At 39.8% G+C, this 23,081-nt stretch overlaps 1 protein-coding gene across 2 annotated transcripts in view; it reads right to left on the reverse strand.

The window, feature by feature from the left end:
* Positions 1–17,281: 17,281 nt before the first annotated feature.
* The window catches only part of FAM117B (family with sequence similarity 117 member B), a 72,922-nt gene continuing 67,122 nt past the window's right edge, over positions 17,282–23,081 (reverse strand). For both annotated transcript variants that reach the window (XM_032860058.1, XM_032860057.1), the window contains exon 8: positions 17,282–21,230. In XM_032860058.1, the coding sequence (XP_032715949.1) occupies positions 20,912–21,230 (319 nt within the window). In that variant the 3' untranslated portion in view covers positions 17,282–20,911. The remainder of the gene's footprint in view (positions 21,231–23,081) is intronic.

The raw sequence follows: 23,081 nt of genomic DNA on the forward strand, positions 1-23,081 counted from the left end.
CTAAGCATCTGCCTTTGACTCAGGTCATGAGCCCAGGGTCCTGGGATTAAGCCCCACATCAGGATCCCTGCTCAGTGGGGAATCTGCTTCTCCCTTTCCCTCTGCCTGATGCTCACCCTGTTTGTGCACACACACACTCTCTCTCAAAAAAATAAAATCTTTTTTTATTTATTTATTTTTATTTATTTGACAGACAGAGACCACAAGTAGGCAGAGAGGCAGGCAGAGAGAGAGGAGGGGACACAGGCTCCCCGACAAGCAGAGAGCCCGATGCGGGGCTCGATCCCAGGACCCTGGGATCATGACCTGAGCCGTAGGCAGAGGCTTTAACCCACAGAGCCACCCAGGCGCCCCTCAAAAAAATAAAATCTTAAAACAAACAAAAAAAACCCAGTAGAACAGATCAATGAAACCAGGAGCTGTTTCTTTGAAAAGATCACAAAACTGATAAACTCTAACAGGACCCACTGAAAGAGAAAGAGGACCCAGATAAAACCACTAAAGAAAGCGGAGAAATAACAACCAATACCAGAGAAATACAAACAATTTTAACAGAATGTTATGAAAACCTATATGCCAACAAATTGGACAACCTGAGAGAAATGGATAAATTCTAGAGACATAAAGATACAAATGTAGTGATCTAAAGGGTCATTCGCACCCCAATGTTTATAGCAGCAGTGTCCACAAGAGCTAAACTGTGGAAAGAGCCCAGATGTCCACTGACAGATGAATGGATAAAGAAGACAGGGTACATATATACAATGGAGTATTACTCAGCCATCAAGGACAAATACCACATGAAATACCACATGGATGAAACTGGAGGGTATGACGCTGAGGAAAGTAAGTCAATCAGAGAAAGATAATTATATGGTTTCACTCATATGTGGAATATAAGAAACAGCACAGAGGATCAGAGGGGAAGGGAGGGAAAACTGGGAAGAGATTAGAGAGGGAGACAAACTATGAGAGATTCTTAATTATAGGAAACAAACTGAGAGGGTTCCTGGAGGGGAGGTGAGTCGGGGTGACTGCGTGATAGGCAATTAAGGAGGGCATGTAATGTGCTGAGCACTGGGTGTGACACACAACTGATGAATTACTGAACTCTACACCTGAAACTAAGGATGTACTATATGTTGGCTAATTGAATTTAAATTAAAAAAAAAAAAAATCTAGGAGCATATACTTACCGAAACTAAAGCAAGAAGAAATAGAAAATTTGAACAGATCAATTACCAGCAATGAAATTGAATCAGTAATTTGAAGTCTCCCAAAACACAAAGGTCCAGGCCCAGACATCTTCACCTGCAAATTCTACCAAACATTTAAAGAAGAATTAATACTTACTATTGTCAAACTATTCCAAAAAATACAAGAGGAAGGAAAACTTCCGAATGCATCCTATGAGGACAGTATCACCCTGCTACCAATACTAGATAAAGACAACACAAAAAAAAGAGAACAATGGGCCAATATCTCTCATGAATTATAGATGCAAAAATCCTCAATAAAATAGCAAATTCAACAATACATTTAAAAATCATACACCACAATCAAGTGAGATTTTATTCTTGGGTTGCAAGGGTAGTTCAATATTTGTAAATCACTCAACATGATACATCACATAAACAAGAGAAAGGATAAAAAGGACATAATCATTTCAACAGATGCAGGAAAAAGCATTTGACAAAGTACAACACTCATTCATCACAAAAACCCCAAACAAAGTAAGTGTAGAGGGAATATACTTCACTATGATAAAGGCCTTATAGGAAAAACCCAGTTAATATCATACTTAATGGTGAAAAACAGAGCTTTTCCCCTAAGATCAGGAACAAGACAGAGATGTCCACTGTCACCACTTTTATTCAACACAATCCTAGCCACAGCAATCAGACAACAAAAAGAAATAAAAGGCACCTAAACTGGTAAGGAAGAAGGAAAATTCTCACTATTTGCAGTGATACTAGAACTGGTAAATGGATTTGGTAAAGTCAGAGGATACAGAATCGTACAGAAGTCTGTTGCAATTCTTATACACTAAAAATAAAGCAACAAGACGTGAAATTAAGAAAACGATCCCATTTACAACTGCACTGAAAACAATGAAGTATCTAACGAAAGACGTAAATGACCAGTACTCTGAAAACTGGGAAACACTAATGAAAGACATTCCATTTTCATGGGTTGGAAGAAGAACAAATATTGTTAAAATGTCTACATTACCCAAAGCAATCTACAGATTTAATGCAATCCCTATCAAAATACCAACAGCATTTTTCAAAGAGCAAATAATCCTATAACTTGTATGGAACCATGAAAGACCTTGAATAAATAGCCAAAGCAATTCTGAAAAAGAAAAAAACTGGAGGTATCACAATTGCAAATTTCAAGTTACATTACAAAGTGGTGGTAATTAAAATAGTATAGTACTAGCATTGAAAAAACAGATCAATGCAATAGGACAGAAAACCCACAATTATTTGGTCAGTTAATCTTTGATAAAGGAGTAATGACTAACAATGGGAAAAAGTCCCTTCAACAAATGGTTTTGGGAAAACCTGCTTCAACACGGGGCGGGGAGGGGGAAGAAACGGGACTACTTTCTTACACCACACACAAAAATAAACTGGAAATGGAATAAAGACCTAAATGTGAGACCTGAAGCCATAACAGTACTTAAAAAGAACCGCAATCTCAATGACATTGGTTGTAGCAACATTTTTCTAGATGTCTCCTGAGGCAAGAAAAATAAAAGCAAAAATAAACTATTGGGGGGCGCCTGGGTGGCTGAGTGGGTTAAGCCTCTGCCTTGGGCTCAGGTCATCATCTCAGGGTCCTGGAATCGAGCCCCGCATCGGGCTCTCTGCTGGGCAGGGAGCCTGCTTCCTCCTCTCTCTCTGCCTGCCTCTCTGCCTACTTGTGATCTGTCTGTCAAATAAATAAAATTAAAAAAAAAAAAACAACTTGGGACTATATCAAAATAGAAAGTTTCTACACAGCATAGGACACAGTCAACAAAATTAAAAAGGCAATGTATCAGGAGAAGATACTTGCAAATGTCCTATCTGATAAAGGGTTAGTATCCAAAATAGAAAAGAACTTAATTCGGTTGATGGGGGGAGGGGGGTTGGGAGGGGGGTGGGGTTATGGACATTGGGGAGGGTATGTGCTATGTTGAGTGCTGTGAAGTGTGTAAACCTGGCCATTCACAGACCTGTACCCCTGGGGATAAAAATATATGTTTATAAAAAATAAATAAAAAAAAGAAAACTTAATTCAATACCCACCAAACAAATAATCCAATTTAAAAATGGGCAGATCCTCCTCTCTCTCTGCCTGCCTCTCTGCCTACTTGTGATTTCTCTGTCAAATAAATAAATAAAATCTTTTTTTATTTTTATTTTTTAAATAAAGTCTTTTTAAAAAATGGGCAGAAGACTTAACAAATATTTCTTTTTTCTTTTTAAGATTTTACTTATTAGAGAGCACAAGCAGGGAGTAGGGAGACTCCCTGGTGAGGGAGCCCGGTGTGGGCCTGGACCCCAGGACCCTGGGATCATGGTCCAAGCTGAAGGCAGATGCTTAACTGACTGAGCCACCTAAGAGCCCCATAACAGACATTTCTCCAAAGAAGACATCCAGATGGCCACCAGACACATGAATAAAAGCCTTAACATCACTCATCAGCGAAATGCAAATCCAAGCCACAGCGAGGTGTCCCTTCACACCTGTCAGAAAGACTAAAACACAAGAAACAACAAGTGTTGGCAGGGACGTGGGGAAAGGAGCAGCCTGTGAAACCGGGGCAGCCGCTGTGGAAGACAGCACGGGGCGTCCTCGAAAATTTAAAAATGGAGCCACCCCACCGGCCAGTAATCACACTGCTGTGTACTTACCCTAAAAATACAAAAACTCTACTTGGACGGGCTCCATCCGTCCTGATGTTCCGGCGGCATTATTCGCGGCAGCCGGGCCACCGAAGCCGCCCAGCGCCCGGCAGTGGACGGACGGCCGTGGAGCACCATTCGGCCACCAGAGTGAGATCTTGCCATTTTCAGCAACGGGTGGAGCTGGGGAGGGTAATTCCAAGTGAAATAAGTTAGTCAGAAAAAGACAAATACCCCATGATCTCCCTTATATGTGGAATTTAGGAATCAAAACAAACGGTCAAACGGGAAAAAGGACAAACCAAGCAACAGTCTTAGAGAGAACGGATGGTTACCAAAAGGAAGGCGGGTGGCGAGAGTGGGGGAACTAGGCCGTGGGGATTAAGGAGTGCATGTATCACGATGAAATAAATTAAAAAATAAATAACTCTTCTCCTCAAAAGGTCGGTTACAAAAAATCCACCAATATGTGACCGAAGTCAACTTCTGCGTCTCTAGAACTTGTGCTCCCCAATTTAAATGTGTGTCTGGAATTTCTGCAGCTGTGCAATGTGACACTGACCGCTTGAGGACTGGTGGCCGCAGCCTCTCTGGTAAGGAACCGGTGTCCGACGAGCCTTACCTTCTCTTCGTCCTCCGAGCCAAGCTCCCGGCAGCTGAAGTAGCGAAGAGGACGGCAAAGGAAAGCAAGGCAATGGCTCGATGGCGCGTGATCTGCAGTGACACCGAACACCTAATTTCAGTCACTGATAACGGAGGAAGTGGCAGTAAGGCTTTGTGTTTGAGTCCTGTCGTCAGACCTGGTTCAAAGCCAAACTTTGACATTTCCCCGATGACCATGGAAGAGTTCAACTAATTCTGGTTTGGTCATCTGTGAGACAGTGAAAGTAGCAGTGTCTGGCTTTGCAGGGTTATTGCAAAGATCAGGGGAAACAGTTATCCTACAAGGTGGCTGGTACTTGGTAAGCTATCGGCAGTGCTACCTGTTTTTATTACGATTTCGGCTCCACATCCTTGACTGTACAGCTGGCCCTCAAGCAGCGTAGGATGGTTAGCCAACCCCCCCCAACGCACAGCCGAAAGTCCGTGTGTAACTTCTGACTCCTCCGAAACTGAATTACTACTAGCCTACTGTTGATCAGAAGGCTTACGAATAGGATCGAGGAGTCAAGATGGCGGAGAAGTAGCTGCTGAGACTACCTCAGGTGGCGGGAGATCAGCTAGATAGCTTATCTAAAGATTGCAGACACCTACAAATCCAACGGGAGATCGAAGAGAAGAAGAACAGCAATTCTAGAAACAGAAAATCAACCACTATCTGAAAGGTAGGACCGGCGGAGAAGTGAATCCAAAGCGACGGGAAGACAGACCGCGGGGGGAGGGGCCGGCTCCCGGCAAGCGGCGGAGCCACGGAGCACAAAATCGGGACTTTTAAAAGTCTGTTCCGCTGAGGGACATCGCTCCAGAGGCTTAACCGGGGTGAAGCCCACGCGGGGCCAGTGTGGCCTCAGGTCCCGCAGGGTCACAGAAGGATCGGAGTGTCTGAGTGTCGCAGAGCTCGCAGGTATTAGAACAGGGAAGCCGGCTACAGAGACGGAGCCGAGGAGTGAGCTCACAGCTCGGGCTTACCTTGAGCCGGTCGCAGGCTCGGTGAGCTCGGAGCGCGGCCGGAGGCCAGGGTGACGGGAGTAATTGGGCGCTGTTCTCTGAGGGCGCACTGAGGAGTGGGGCCCTGGGCTCTCGGCTCCTCCGGGCCGGAGACTGGGAGGCCGCCATCTTCATTCCCGCCCTCCGGACTCTACGGAAAGCGCTCAGGGAACAAAAGCTCCCGAAAGCGAACCCGAGCGGATTACTCAGCCCTGCCCCTGGTAAGGGCGGTGCGACTCCGCCTGGGGCAAAGACACTTGAGAATCACTACAACAGGCCCCTCCCCCAGAAGATCAACAAGAAACCCAGCCGGGACCAAGTTCACCTAACAAGGAGTGCAGGTTCAATACCAAGGAGAGCAGCGGAATTCCAGAGGAGGAGAAAGCAAAGCACGGAACTCATGGCTTTCTCCCCATGATTCTTTAGCCTTGCAGTTAATTTTTTTTTCTTTTTCAATTATTTTTTCTCTTCTTCTCCTAAATTTTTTTAACTTTTACCCTTTTCTTTTTTAACGTTTTTTAACTAGTTTATCTAATATATATATATTTTTTTCCTTTTTATATTTTTTCATTATTGGTTTTCTTTTTTTATTTGTTTCTTTTTTCTTTTTTCTTTCTTTCTTTTTTTTTTTTTTCTTTCTGAACCTCTTTATATCCCCTTCCCCCGCTCACTATTTGGGATCTCTTCTGATTTGGCTAAAGCATATTTTCCTGGGGTTGTTGCCACGCTTTTAGTATTTTACTTGTTCCTTCATATACTCTTATCTGGACAAAATGACAAGGCGGAAAAATTCACCACAAAAAAAAAGAACAAGAGGCAGTACCAAAGGCTAGGGACCTAATCAATACAGACATTGGTAATATGTCAGATCTAGAGTTCAGAATGACGATTCTCAAGGTTCTAGCCGGGCTCGAAAAAGGCATGGAAGATATTAGAGAAACACTCTCGGGAGATATAAAAGCCCTTTCTGGAGAAATAAAAGAACTAAAATCTAATCAAGTTGAAATAAAAAAAGCTATTAATGAGGTGCAATCAAAAATGGAAGCTCTCACTGCTAGGATAAATGAGGCAGAAGAAAGAATTAGTGATATAGAAGACCAAATGACAGAGAATAAAGAAGCTGAGCAAAAGAGGGACAAACAGCTACTGGACCACGAGGGCAGAATTCGAGAGATAAGTGACACCATAAGACGAAACAACATTAGAATAATTGGGATTCCAGAAGAAGAAGAGAGAGGGGAGCAGAGGTATATTGGAGAGAATTATTGGAGAGAATTTCCCCAATATGGCAAAGGGAACAAGCATCAAAATCCAGGAGGTTCAGAGAACCCCCCCTCAAAATCAATAAGAATAGGTCCACACCCCGTCACCTAATAGTAAAATTTACAAGTCTTAGTGACAAAGAGAAAATCCTGAAAGCAGCCCGGGAGAAGAAGTCTGTAACATACAATGGTAAAAATATTAGATTGGCAGCAGACTTATCCACAGAGACCTGGCAGGCCAGAAAGAGCTGGCATGATATATTCAGAGTACTAAACGAGAAAAACATGCAGCCAAGAATACTATATCCAGCTAGGCTATCATTGAAAATAGAAGGAGAGATTAAAAGCTTCCAGGACAAACAAAAACTGAAAGAATTGGCAAACACCAAACCAGCTCTACAGGAAATATTGAAAGGGGTCCTCTAAGCAAAGAGAGATCCTAAAAGTAGTAGATCAGAACAGAACAGAAACAATATACAATAACAGTCACCTTACAGGCAATACAATGACACTAAATTCATATCTCTCAATAGTTACCCTGAATGTTAATGGACTAAATGCCCCAATCAAAAGACACAGGGTATCAGAATGGATAAAAAAACAAAACCCATCTATATGTTGCCTACGAGAAACTCATTTTAAACCCGAAGACACCTTCAGATTTAAAGTGAGGGGGTGGAAAAGAATTTACCATGCTAATGGACATCAGAAGAAAGCAGGAGTGGCAATCCTTATATCAGATCAATTAGATTTTAAGCCAAAGACTATAATAAGAGATGAGGAAGGACACTATATCATACTCAAAGGATCTGTCCAACAAGAAGATCTAACAATTTTAAATATCTATGCCCCTAACGTGGGAGCAGCCAACTATATAAACCAATTAATAAAAAATCAAAGAAACACATCGACAATAATACAATAATAGTAGGGGACTTTAACACTCCCCTCACTGAAATGGACAGATCATCCAAGCAAAAGATCAACAAGGAAATAAAGGCCTTAAATGACACACTGGACCAGATGGATATCACAGATATATTCAGAACATTTCATCCCAAAGCAACAGAATACACATTCTTCTCTAGTGCCCATGGAACATTCTCCAGAATAGATCACATCCTCGGTCCTAAATCAGGTCTCAACCGGTATCAAAAGATTGGGATCATTCCCTGCATATTTTCAGACCACAATGCTCTGAAGCTAGAACTCAATCACAAGAGGAAATTTGGAAAGAACCCAAATACATGGAGACTAAACAGCATCCTTCTAAAGAATGAATGGGTCAACCAGGAAATTAAAGAAGAATTGAAAAAATTCATGGAAACAAATGATAATGAAAATACAATGGTTCAAAATCTGTGGGACACAACAAAGGCAGTCCTGAGAGGAAAATATATAGTGGTACAAACCTTTCTCAAGAAACAAGAAAGGTCTCAGGTACACAACCTAACCCTACACCTAAAGGAGCTGGAGAAAGAACAAGAAAGAAACCCTAAACCCAGCAGGAGAAGAGAAATCATAAAGATCAGAGCAGAAATCAATGAAATAGAAACCAAAAAAACCAAAATAGAACAAATCAACAAAACTAGGAGCTGGTTCTTTGAAAGAATTAATAAGATTGATAAACCCCTGGCCAGACTTATCAAAAAGAAAAGAGAAAGGACCCAAATAAATAAAATCATGAATGAAAGAGGAGAGATCACAACTAACACCAAAGAAATACAGACAATTATAAGAACATATTATGAGCAACTCTATGCCAACAAATTTGACAATCTGGAAGAAATGGATGCATTCCTAGAGACATATAAACTACCACAACTGAACCAGGAAGAAATAGCCTGAACAGACCCATAACCAGTAAGGAGATTGAAACAGTCATCAAAAATCTCCAAACAAACAAAAGCCCAGGGCCAGACGGCTTCCCGGGGGAATTCTACCAAACATTTAAGGAAGAACTAATTCCTATTCTCCTGAAACTGTTCCAAAAAATAGAAATGGAAGGAAAAGTTCCAAACTCATTTTATGAGGCCAACATCACCTTGATTCCAAAACCAGACAAGGATCCCATCAAAAGAGAGAACTACAGACCAATATCCTTGATGAACACAGATGCAAAAATTCTCACCAAAATACTAGCCAATAGGATTCAACAGTACATTAAAAGGATTATTCACCACGACCAAGTGGGACTTATTCCAGGGCTGCAAGGTTGGTTCAACATCCGCAAATCAATCAATGTGATACAACACATTAATAAAAGAAAGAACAAGAACCATATGATACTCTCCATAGATGCTGAAAAAGCATTTGACAAAGTACAGCATCCCTTCCTGATCAAAACTCTTCAAAGTGTAGGGATAGAGGGCACATACCTCAATATTATCAAAGCCATCTATGAAAAACCCATCGCAAATATCATTCTCAATGGAGAAAAACTGAAAGCTTTTCTGCTAAGGTCAGGAACACGGCAGGGATGTCTGTTATCACCACTGCTATTCAACATAGCACTAGAAGTCCTAGCCTCAGCAATCAGACAACAAAAAGAAATTAAAGGCATCCAAATCGGCAAAGAAGAGGTCAAACTATCACTCTTCGCAGATGATATGATACTATATGTGGAAAACCCAAAAGACTCCACTCCAAAACTGCTAGAACTGGTACAGGAATTCAGTAAAGTGTCAGGATATAAAATCAATGCACAGAAATCAGTTGCATTTCTCTACACCAACAACAAGACAGAAGAAAGAAAAATTAAGGAGTCAATCCCATTTATAATTGCACCCAAAACCATAAGATACCTAGGAATAAACCTAACCAAAGAGACTAAGAATCTATGCACAGAAAACTATAAAGTACTCATGAAAGAAATTGAGGAAGACACAAAGAAATGGAAAAATGTTCCATGCTCCTGAATTGGAAGAATAAATATTGTGAAAATGTCTATGCTACCTAAAGCAATCTACACATTTAATGCAATTCCTATCAAAGTACCATCCATTTTTTTCAAAGAAATGGAACAAATAATCCTAAAATTTATATGGAACCAGAAAGACCACGAATAGCCAAAGGAATATTGAAAAAGAAAGCCAAAGTTGGTGGCATCACAATTCGGACTTCAAGCTCTACTACAAAGCTGTCATCATCAAGACAGCATGGTACTGGCACAAAAACAGACACATAGATCAATGGAACAGAATAGAGAGCCCAGAAATAGACCCTCAACTCTATGGTCAACTAATCTTCGACAAAGCAGGAAAGAATGTCCAATGGAAAAAAGACAGGCTCTTCAATAAATGGTGTTGGGAAAACTGGACAGCCACATGCAGAAAAATGAAATTGGACCATTTTCTTACACCACACACCAAAATAGACTCAAAATGGATGAAGGACCTCAATGTGAGGAAGGAATCCATCAAAATCCTTGAGGAGAACACAGGCAGCAACCTCTTCGACCTCAACCGCAGCAACATCTTCCTAGGAACATCGCCAAAGGCAAGGGAAGCCAGGGCAAAAATGAACTATTGGGATTTTATCAAGATCAAAAGCTTTTGCACAGCAAAGGAAACTGTTAACAAAACCAAAAGACAACTGACAGAATGGGAGAAGATATTTGCAAACGACATATCAGATAAAGGGCTAGTGTCCAGAATCTATAAAGAACTTAGCAAACTCAACACCCAAAGAACAAATAATCCAATCAAGAAATGGGCAGAGGACATGAACAGCCATTTCTGCAAAGACGACATCCAGATGGCCAACAGACACATGAAAAAGTGCTCCACATCACTCGGCATCAGGGAAATACCAATCAAAACCACAATGAGATACCACCTCACACCAGTCAGAATGGCTAAAATGAACAAGTCAGGAAATGACAGATGCTGGCGAGGATGCGGAGAAAGGGGAACCCTCCTACACTGTTGGTGGGAATGCAAGCTGGTGCAACCACTCTGGAAAAGAGCATGGAGGTTCCTCAAAATGTTGAAAATAGAACTACCCTATGACCCAGCAATTGCACTGCTGGGTATTTACCCTAAAGATACAAACGTAGTGATCCGAAGGGGCACATGCACCCGAATGTTTATAGCAGCAATGTCTACAATAGCCAAACTATGGAAAGAACCTAGATGTCCATCAACAGACGAATGGATAAAGAAGATGTGGTATATATACACAATGGAATACTATGCAGCCATCAAAAGAAATGAAATCTTGCCATTTGCGACGACGTGGATGGAACTAGAGGGTATCGTGCTTAGCGAAATAAGTCAATCGGAGAAAGACAACTATCATATGATCTCCCTGATATGAGGGAGAGGAGATGCAACATGGGGGTTAAGGGGGTAGGAGAAGAGTAAATGAAGCAAGATGGGATTGGGAGGGAGATAAACCATAAGTGACTCTTAATCTCACAAAAACTGAGGGTTGCTGTGGGGAGGGGGCTTGGGAGAGGGGGGGTGGGGTTATTATGGACATTGGGGAAGGTATGTGCTATGGTGAGTTCTGTGAAGTGTGTAAACCTGGCAATTCACAGACCTGTACTCCTGGGGAAAAAAATATATGTTTATAAAAAATAAAATTAAAAAAAGAAAAAAAAAAGAAGGCTTACGAATAACACATTTTGCATGTCATATACTGCATTCTCACAATGAAGTCAGAGAAATGAAAATACTGAGATCGTAAGATACATTTATAGTACTGTAATTTTTTGATATCACGTGTTTACAAACTTAATCATCTACCAGCACGTACATCAATGCTTCCACAAGATTGTAGATGCTACGTATTACTAACACTAGTCATAAAAAATGAAGATCATGTGAAAAAGAAATTCATACTTATTCACAGGCGAACAATTCACACCCTGATAGCGAAGCAGGATCAGCCTGACGGCTTCCCAGCAGCCTGGCCATACACTGATGAGCGGATCGTAACGTTTTTACGGCCCACCTTCAGCAGTAGTGTCATCCACAATACGGTACTGGAAACAGTACTTTTTTAAAAATACCACTTACTTGTGAGGACAGGCTGACACAGCTGCTCCAATTATGAGAAGCACAACGTACGGTAAACGTAATCCTTGAAAACAAGGTTATAAACAAAACACATTAATTTTACATTAAACGTCACTCACCTTCTGCCTGCGTGAGGACAGGCAATCCACTGGGAGTCTTGCACAGGATGCTCTACACAATGAACACTCAGGCAGTACGACGATGACACAAAAACATCTCATGCAGCTCCCACCATACAGTCTCCAGATCGCCACACGAAGATACAACATACACAACGGTTAAGTTTATCAACAGCACGGCATCGTGATTAGTTACTGCTCATTAAGTGGAAGCCCCATAAAGATCACCATCCTCACCCTCGTGCTGACAGGGCAGCAGGGCTGGGGGCGCGTTTGACCTCACACGGTCCCCAGGGCAGCAGGGACACAAGGCAGGAGAAGCAGGTGCACTCAGGGTCAACTTTAGGGAAATGCACAGTCATGTCAAAACATGCTTTTTTTGCTTTCTTGTTTCTCTAAAAGTAATTCTATTTGGTATCACGCCTCCTTCTACCATTTGCTTTGGTTTCAGCGCCTGTATCACAGAAGGGTCCATGTTATGAAACAAGTGGAAATTCGTCTTGAATATGCAAACCTTCTGCCAGACTGTCGAATGTCCACTCTTTTCTGGTGCCGCTGCTTCTACATCTTCGTGCTCGTGGTCTGGCACAGGCTGGGAAGCTCTCCCCTCCATCACATTTTTTGTTAATTCCTCTTGCGTGGTGTCTGTCAGCTCTTGAATTTCTCCAAGAACCATATGTCTGAAACTCTTCACACACACATTTTTGCCACATCCACAATCTCTCACGATTTCCTTGACTGACTGTCCTAAGTCCTGTGAAATCATACATAACATGTGGACGCCATTTTCTCCAGTAGGAATTTATTCTTTTGGGTTTCATGGCTTTCACAGCTTTTTCTGTAACAGTGGTGTAATCCTTCCTTCAAGCCTTTCATGATGTTCTATCGGGATTCTCCTCCATGGTGTTGACAATATTTTCCATTCAGTACAGTGTGTAATGAGCCTTAAAAGTCCCGGGGCACCTGGGTGGCTCAGTGGGTTAAGCCTCTGCCTTCAGCTCAGGTCATGATCCCAGGGTCCTGGGATCAAGCCCCGCATCAGGCTCTCTGCTCAGCAGGGAGCCTGCTTCTCTCCCTCTCTCTGCCTGCCTCTCTGCCTACTTGTGATCTCTGTGTCAAATTTAAAAAAAAAAAATCTTAAAAAAAAAAAAAAAAGTCCCTTGGGACCCCCGGGGTGGCTCAGTCAGTTAAGCGTCTGTCTTCGGCTCAGGTCTTGATCTGGGGGTCCTGGGATCAAGCCCCACATCAAGCTCCTTGCTCAGTGGAGAGCTTGCTTCTCCCTCTTTCTGCTGTTCTCCCTGTTGTGCTCTGACAAATAAATGAAATCTTAAAAAAAAAAAAAAGTCCCTATGATCCCCTGACCTGCAGGCTGAATTAGACACCGTGTTTGGGGGCAAGTAGACCAATTTGATGTCTTTGGTGAACTCACGGGGTCTTAGGGTGACCAGGGCATTGTCCAATATCAAAAAAACGTTTAAAAGGCAGTCCCTCATTGGCAAGCTACTTCCTGACTTCAGGGACAAAGCACCAGTGGAACCAACCCAGAAAACGAGTTCTCCTTGTCCAGACGTTTTTGTTGTGGAAAACTGGCTGCTGATATCTTTTCCCTTGACTTGGGGATCAGTAGCTTTATAGAGAAGGGCGGTCCTGATCATAAACCCAGCTACATTTGCACAAAAACAGTGGAATTAGCTTATCTATTCCTGCCTCCAATTCTAGTGCTCACTTTTCTTCCTATTAAATGTCCTTTAATGGCATTTTCCCCCAAGAATAAGGCACTTTGAGGGGCACCTGGGTGGCTCAGTGGGTTAAGGCCTCTGCCTTTGGCTCAGGTCATGATCCCAGGGTTCTGGGATCAAGCCCCRCATCGGGCTCTCTGCTCAGCAGGGAGTCTGCTTCCTCCTCTCTCTCTGCCTGCCTCTCTGCCTCCTTGTGATCTCTGTCAAATAAATAAATAAATATTAAAAAAAAAAAAAAGAATAAGGCACTTTGATCTGCATTAAAAACTGTTCAGTGGGGCACCTGGGTGGCTCAGTGGGTTAAAGCCTCTGCTTTCGGCTCAGGTCATGATCCCAGGGTTCTGGGATCGAGCCCTGCATTGGGCTCTCTGCTTGGTGGGGAGCCTGTTTCTGCCTCTCTGCCTACTTGTCATCTCTGCTAAATAAATAAAATCTTAAAAAAAAAAAAAAAACTATTCAGGCAGATATCCTCTCTCATCTATTATTTTCTTAATGAGGCTTGTCTTTACAATGTCTGGGAACTCATCTGCTGCCTCTTGGTCATCAGAAGGTGTTCGGTTATCTTGACATTTTTTAAACCAAACCACTTCCCCAAATTATCAAACTGTTCCTTCCTGGCATTAAATTCTCTAGCTTTGAATCATTCCTTCATTTTCCTTTTGTTTTGTCATATAGTAACTTCAGGTTTTCTCATATTGCATTAGTCTATAGGTATGTCTTTCTTACAGTGATTCTGTACCCACATAAAAGCTGCATTTTCAATACAAGATAAAAAGGTGTTTTGCAAGGTTTTCACGCCTGATGTAGCTACAGTGGCTTCGCATTTTTTTTTTTTTTTTTACAACGGTCCGTATACTAATTTATCTTAAAAGTGTTGCTACTGCAGCTTCAGACCTCAAGCTATGGTAAATTATCAAACAATTCTATTTTTTTCCTCTGCTTCTTGAGAGAACATCCGGCATATCTAGTGGTACTTTGTATGGGTCCCATGGTGTTAGTCAAGGTTTATGGTAATGCACTAAACACGAAAAATACATGAGAACTGCACGATCACTTTTTACTGTCCTACGTAACTTACTGAAAAGACAACCTGCTCATGATGATTGTCACACAGCATTAAAAAAAAATTTTTTTTTAAATGTCACACAGTATTTTAAGAGGATACTTGTAACACCTGAACTTACTGAAATAGAAACAGGTAAACGAAATTACTACAGTAACATAGGATGCACTACAGTAAATTTTATGCAGTTATTTTATAGCACTTCTTTCTGTTTGTTTATACTGCTCTTGAGTATAAATGGCACCATGTATGGCTATGTGTGCAACTAAGTTTTGATAAATTTTAACTTACGATATTTTGTGTATATTTTATGGTAGTAAATGATAAAATAGACTACTGTCCACACATATTTTATGCATTCATGAGATACCTTTAATTTTTTTTAATAATTCTAAGGTATGTAGTTCATTTGTTTTTTCAAACTGTCAAAAATCTTTAAAACTTTTTCCAGTATTTATTGAAAAAAAAAAAAACTGTTGTTCAAGGATTAAATGTATTACAACTTTATAAGCGAAAATGAACTACATGGGACCATTTCCTAAGATTGAAAACTTTGGGCTTTCTTAAAGATTGAATAAACTTATCTACCAAAATATAAAGGAGATAACAAGTGTTTGCTTCTAGTTTTCTTAAGTTAAGCTATTTTCACATTCAGTAGCCACTTACCAGATAAGCACTATTTATTCCCTTCATCTCATCAAGAAGAAAAGTAAAGCTCAACAAGGGGACTTCTTTGCTCAAGCTCCCACGACCACTAAGCTGCTGAGCCAGAGCGGGTACCAAATTGTGGCCCTAAATACAGGGCTTTTGCTGCACTTCCTCTCAATTATCCCAACGATCTCAAAAATAACCTTGGAGAAAAATAATATGGAGAAGACTCCATGACAATCATCTATAAAACATAATGATTTAGCAAGACTAATCCATACAGGCATACAAAATCAAACAAGGAGTACAGAAGTGAGTTCTCAGTTTGAAAAAGATGCGAACCGCAGAAAAGACTAGGATTTTATTTTTACAAATCCAGCAATTTGGAGATACTAATTAAAGGGAATTAGAGACAATGTCTTAAAGACTCTAGTCTCCTCTCTGTTAAGATACCAAACCAACCTAAAGGCATACACACAAAAAGTTGTATCTAGAGCAGTCTTTTTCAAACCATTTTGATTCCAACTCACAGTAAGAAATTGATTTTATTTTACAACCTAATGTGTATCTACGTCTAGTAAGAGTTTTACACACAAATAATACTCTCCTTATGTATGAATATTTATTTTTTCTATTCTGCTTCATTAAAAAAACAAAACACTGGTTAGACCCATTACATTCATTTCAAGACCCAGTTTGGAAAACACTAAACCAAAGAGATACAAAGACTATTTGTATACCACACCATGCTCTAGAAGTTTAAAATAAAGATATTTTAAAAGCACACCTTATCTTAGCAAGGAAAAAAGCTGATATTGACACATTGGCAGGGAACTGCTATGAAAAGGGTATTGTATCTCACACCCAATCACTTAAAAGCAATTGAAAGGGAAAAGATTACAGACCTAAAAAGTTTTTTTGTGTGTGTGGTATATTTAATGAATCAAAGAAAAAAAAATCAAATAAATAGAAGAGAGGAACACCCACTTGAGATCTAAATTTTCTCCTCTTAGAGTACCTGGGTAGCACAGTTGGTTAAGCAACCCACTAAGTTTCAGATCGTGATCTCAGGGTCATGAGAGCTCTTTCTCCTTCTGCCTCTGCCCCCTGCCCCCTGCTTGTTTGCTCTCTCTTGTTCTATCTTTAAAAAAATGTATTTTTTTTCCTCTCAACCTCTTTAAAGTTGGAGGGGAATGACTAAAAGAAAAAAAAAGTGAAGATTTGGAACCAATCTGAGATCTTCTTTGCATCTGACGCTATGTTACATTGTAATGTAAGTATGTAGTCCTTAGCTATCCCCAAATTCGAGCTATTTCCCCCACAAATAATTTTTAGAATTTTTTACAATGTAATTTTATGACAGACTGCTGTGGTGACTTATTTTCTACGTGTTATACAGACTCCGTACAACACAGCCCACATTGGGCATCTCTGACTAGTTCCGCTCTATGCATATGGACTAAACCCCCGAGCCTGAACACCTACCTTGCATATATAAACCACTGTACTTATGGAAGCACATGGCTGATTTAGAAAAACTGAATTACCAAACAAAAGGAAAAAATCCTCTATGTGTACTTCAGGATAAAATTAAGTGTACCAGCTAAATGTCTACCTATGAAGTAATGAATTACTTATAAACAGGTATTGTCTTTCAGTTTATCACGGTTTACCACAAAGATCACGTACTTTAAGTTCCAGAGCAAGTAAAGAGAGAGAAGAAATAACTGACAATATTACATTTCCTGCTACTTAGACACACTCATTTTTCTATATACATTTGTGAAAAAGAATGTACTATTTATAAGTTATTTCAGGCTAGAAGTGTCTGAAAAGAAAATATGAACTGAAGTAACAACATTCATAAAAGTACACAGGAAAAAAACTCTCAAGAAGAACAGACTTTATTTTTAACATAAAAGTTCTATTTTCTTGTGAGGCAGCAGTAAGTGTCAGATACAGGGAATACATAAGTACATAATAACAATATTTATCACCATTGGAAATGCTATTTTTTGGGACATTTTTGTTAGAAAAACAAAATTTTTAAAAATTGCATTTTAAAAAGATTTACACAGCTTAAACAGAGATGAAAGATACAGACTTCAAAAAGAAAACCATAAATTATATTCTTCAACAGGATTGTATAAACAAAATATTGTTCAGGGCTGCTCTGCTTATCATTAATTTAAGCAGAGTAAAACTTAAACCTTAAAGTGCGAAGTATTCTTAGCTTTTTTAATGCAAATTTAGCACTTCCACTGGTCCGGTTTTGAGACATCAAAATTCCAAGCATTAAGGAATGAATCTTAAGTTTAAAACAGTAAACTGAATTCAGTAATGGCAATTTTTCTTTTATTTCCTTTAACAGAAGAAAATCTTGACAACCCAGTCCTAATCTTGGAGAGAAGGCTATAAATTCTGCCATTTTTAAAAATATCTTCTTTCCAGCAAAAGCCAACCATTAAAAAAGGAAAAAAAAAAGGCTTTCTTGCTGCCAGTTACTCCACAGTTAGCAATAGCACCTTCTAAAAGGCTGATTTGGCTTGTCATAAGAAGTAAGAAATATTTTAAACAAAATGAAGACTCTAGTTCAAAAATAATTTTGGCATCCATGCTTGTCATATTAACCAAAGAGGCAGAACAGGTATTTTAAAAATATAACTGCTAACAAAAGTCACGACAAGGAAGAGACTTAGTCATGATCAGAAACAATAATTTTTTTATGTTTTCATCATCAGAAGGAAGACATAAGAGTAAAAAATAACTTAAGAAACTTAAGACAAAGAAAATGACTAGAGAATAGCTCCTTTTGCCAAAATATACATGCCACCTATTTCTTTTCCTGCAATGGAAGAAAATTTATTTAAAACTTTTCAAAATTTAAATTATATTCCCATTGAAGCTATCCTAATTTATCTTCTATACAGTTTTCTACAGAATAACAAGATAATATGGAATGTAATTTTAGAAAATATTCTTTTGAAAGTAGATCCATTTCTTTTAAAAATCAGCCACCTGTGAACTAACGGTTAAGCAAAAGAGCTGAATGGACCTATGGGTTAATATTTTTCAAGACTGCAATAAAGCTCATACGCTTAAAAATCAGCCCTTTGGCACTGGCAGTTAGAGCTGTTTGGACCTTGGACCTTTTTGTCTTTCTTTCAAATCTCAGGCTCTATTTCTCCCAAACCTAAGGGATATTTTCGGTTGCCACACAATTAATTTACCTGCAAATTCAAATTCTCCTTACAACCAAACATTCAAAGTTCCACTTATAAGATTATGTAAATAATAACTCTCAAACTTGTTCTCCTATTCCGGTTTTAAATTACTTTAGATTCAGGATATCTGAAACTCTACAGAAAGAAGTGGATCACACATATATGCACAACAGAGTAAAGGGAAAAACTGTTTATAAAGTGGCATTTTACTTATAAAACACCCCTGTGATTTAGAGGAATGGACAGAAAATAAGTGTAAGGTAAAGAACAGATTTAATGAAATTCAAGTAACCCAAAAACTGAGGGTTTTTAAAACTTGTTTTTAACTTCCTCCTCCTACCATTCATACCAACTCACCTGGTGAGTTTCATTACCTTTTCTTCTGTACTTTTGGATAGAGCAGTTCTCAGGGGCGAAATGGTAAAGTCAAGACACATAACAAGGCAAAGAAAGAATCAAGGTTCTCAAGAAACCAACAAACCAGAAAATTTAGATCCTGAAGAACTGAGTTTTACTGATTGAGAAGCCACAGTGTACTAATTCCAAGTAAATTAGCTTTGGATGGAGAAGGTACCGAAATTCAGCAGTGCTACCAACTGAAACCTGACAGACTTATACAAATGTTTGAATTTATCTAATTTGCCTAAATACATCTCCATTTTAAACTTCATAGGGCATAATTTTAATTACTTAGATGTTTTAAAGGTGCATGAGTATAAGAAGTCCTTTCAGAAGATTTATTGCTACCATGAGGTTTCCTCTGATGGTTTATGTCCGAACAAACTGACATATTAAACTTTCTAAACTGTATCCCTTTTACAAGTATTTAAATTTTTTTTCTCCCTATAGTATGTATAGGTACATTAAATTATTGCATCATAGGTAGTATATGAAGATCTTAGAAGGATGCTTTTTATCAATACTGTTTGCCGAAACTCATTTTTAAAAAGAGCTGCTCCTTACTTTCACTACCACATACACGAAACATGAAATACTGTTGGCATGTGATACTGGCAGTGATTGTATTAAGATGAGCCTAAATCCAAAACTGTATGTATTTTTCAAAGATCTCTGTTGTTTATATGCTCTGAAGCTCTCCTGGCCTGTCTTCCCCACTGTGTGGAATGCTGGAGGGAAAACTAGCAAAATCTGTAAGCAACATTATCTCAGTGTCAGCCACCATAAAGAAAATGTCAGTCGCAAGATTCTGTGACTACCGATTGCTATTTCAATGGATTACACTCCTGGCAAACTACTGACCCTGACCAATTCCACGAGACAACAACATCACAAAAGCAAAGGAGGAAATCCATGCACAGTCATTTTAGGACCTCTTGGAACTATGATACAGTGATGATAAAGAGAGATCGTGTGATAAGCATTTTGTAGAAATCCAAAGGGGCTCCTTACTCCTAGCTAGTCATCAACACTGGGTAGTTTCCTTTTGGCTCACTGACTTTTCAACCAAGTTCCAATGATGGGTGAGAACATGTTAAAGCACTTGTCTCCAGACTATAATTTTTCTGACCACATGGTGAAATGTATACAGGTGTAGTGAAGAAAACAGCAGTTTTACAAGTATTTCACCCAAAGCACAAACTTCTGACATCAAAAAACATAAATCACATAATGTACTCATTTAATATTGCTTTTTATCTCTTGTTATATATTTGCTCAATGCATTTACCTATCAATTCTTGTTTGGGAGAAAAACATAGTCATGAGATTAAGATCGCTGGGAAAATGTCAACAATCCCTTTGGTCCCAAAGCTGGAAACAGCGGAGAAAAGCACACATCTAGAAAGGGAAACAAGAAACAAGAGGCCACCAAAGAATCTTTGAACATCCTGTTTGCTACGTTTCAGAAAATGTAACACTGGTATTATAAAATAGTCATTTTCATATAAAAGATGGTTCTTGCAGCATCATTCATGTCTCCCTTCAGGAATTATGTTTGCAGGGATCAGTTGTTTTTGTTTTTGTTTTTTTTTTAAGAAGTTTAATTTGAAAACAAAAAAATGATGTGATACCGGCCCTCCAAAAGTAAAGAATGAGACCTTTCTTATTTCAACCAGTGCTTTGAGATAAAGCAGGCTAAGCAATGAGGATCGGCCTTCACAAGTGAGCAAAGCCATCAGAGGGCGCTGCCTTCTTCCAGAAGCTACACTGTGACTCGTCCCCGCCGAGAGCTGGAGCACACTTCACAGCCAACTGGGCGTGCGATGCCATCACAAAGAAATGATCTGAGGAGGTTCTCAGTTGCTCGGAAAACCGGCCACACAGCCCTGTGACCTATCCTTCGGCTTCCTCGATGGGTTCTGGTGGTGGGAGCAGAGAGGCCGAGGGCATGACTGTACTCGTTCCTCGAGAGACTCGGTCTTGCTCTGTGTTTGTAGACAGGGAGGCCACAGCAATGGGCTGCAGCAGCGTGGTGGTCATGCCTGTGCTAACTGTCAGACTGTGACCAGAGCCCTTGAGGGTGAGATCTGGTGTGGGAAGGAGTGGCTTGAGGATGCTGACGAGGCAGAAGGCAGAGCCGCTTTTAGGAATGAAATTCACTTTGTTTTTGTCGGGACAGTAAAAGGCTGGGATTTCATGGAGTTGTTTTGGCCTAGGCACAGAACAGACAACCCGGTTGTTGTTAAGTCACACACAGATCACTGGAAGTAAGTTCTTTCATTGTTTTTTTTTTTTTTCTAAACAGATAACTTACATGTACAAGAAATATCAAAAGCTTCAAATGCTATGGGCCAAAATGGAATTAGACACATAATTCAAAATATGTACTTAGAATGCCAAAAGGACATCATTTATTTTTGCTGCTTTCAGTTCCCTGAAGAACCCGTGCACCATACCGGGGACCCAGGCTGACGAGCTCTGCATCTCAATGAAGATCTAAGACAGCCATTAGGAATAAACAATTTCCTAAGGCAAAAGAAATTCCAGATGTTTAAAGACAAAAATATGTTCCACTACTACGATTTTTCCAAAGTCTGTACTATTTTGAAGGGAGAAAGCAAGTCAATTAATGACACACAATATCCCTCTTTTGCTAAATTCCACCACTGCATGACTAAACTTTGGTAGGTGTTGAGTTTTCTCTTCAAGTGTGCTTAAGAATCCCTTTGACTGAAACAAATTTTTTGAGTTAACCAAGATGGTTGTCTGAGAAACATAATGGAAATGTAAACTCAAAATAAAACTAATCGGGGCACCTGGGTGGCTCAGTGGGTTAAAGGCTCTGCCTTCGGCTCGGGTCGTGATCTCAGGGTCCTGGGATTGAGCCCCGCATCGGGCTCTCTGCTCAGCGGGGAGCCTGCTTCCTCCTCTCTCTCTCTGCCTGCCTCTCTGCCTACTTGTGATCTCTGTCAAATAAATAAATAAAATCTTTAAAAAAAAAAAAAAAAAAACTAATCACTGTCCCTTCCTGTCTCCAGGTACTCCTGAAAACTAACCCAAATGGTTGGGAACGGGTACTAGTATTAATGGTATTCTATGAAAAAAAGGTACTAAAAAATTAAATTGTTAAATATGAAGTGCCACAAAATTAAAAAGAAATTAGGTAGGAGAACCTAAGTAAATCAAAATTCAGGTGGGAAAAGGTAATAATGATCATATGATAAAAGTATTGTTAGTTCTCACCTCTCCTAATGAAATTTTAAAAATTTGAATTCAAGTGTGCCAACTCTGCAACAGATTCTGGGGACCCCCCAAATGAAACAATCTGCAGGAGACTGATTAAATATGTAGTTTTTTTTGGGGGGGGTGGGAGGTACTGGGAATAGAACTGTATTTCAACATAATTAATCCCATTTGTAATCTTCCATGTTTTCTGCATTTAAAACATTATTCAGAGAAGTTATGAATTACTTCAAGCATCCCTAATCTTTGCCACACTGCCAATGGTGTCCACAGAACAAAAAAAGGTTAAGAACTCCTGTAAAGGGTCCAAGAGATGTGATAAAAATATCTTATAAAAGGTTTAAAGGTAGCACAGGAGAGTGGATAACCTGTGGCACAGAGGAAGAGGGAGAATTTGGTAAAAGAAAGCTTACAAGGGAAGTAACATCTGGGCTGAGTTGTAAGAAATTAATAATCAGGGACACCTGGGGGGCTCAGTCGGTTAAGCATCTGCCTTCAGCTCAGGTCATGATCCCAGGGTCCTGAGATAGAGTCCCATATCAAGCTCCTTGCTCAGTGGGGAGCGTTCTCCCTCTGCCTGCCGCTCTTCCTGCTTCTGCTCTCTCTATAACAAATAAATAAATAAATAAATATCTTTTAAAAAATTAATAAACAATAGACCTGGGGAATGGTACCCCCTCCGAAAAAGCTCCAAGTAGACAATGCTTTTGGTGGGCTGATTTTATTGATAGTGAATCCTACCCAAGGACAGCTCTGACAAATACAGTAATTTAAGAACAAAGAAATCATTTAACTGATGATTTACTTAATGCACTGTTCT

The sequence above is a fragment of the Lontra canadensis genome, unplaced genomic scaffold (assembly GCF_010015895.1).
Source record: "Lontra canadensis isolate GAN:19392208 unplaced genomic scaffold, GSC_riverotter_1.0 scaffold18, whole genome shotgun sequence".
NCBI classification, from domain to species: domain Eukaryota; kingdom Metazoa; phylum Chordata; class Mammalia; order Carnivora; family Mustelidae; genus Lontra; species Lontra canadensis.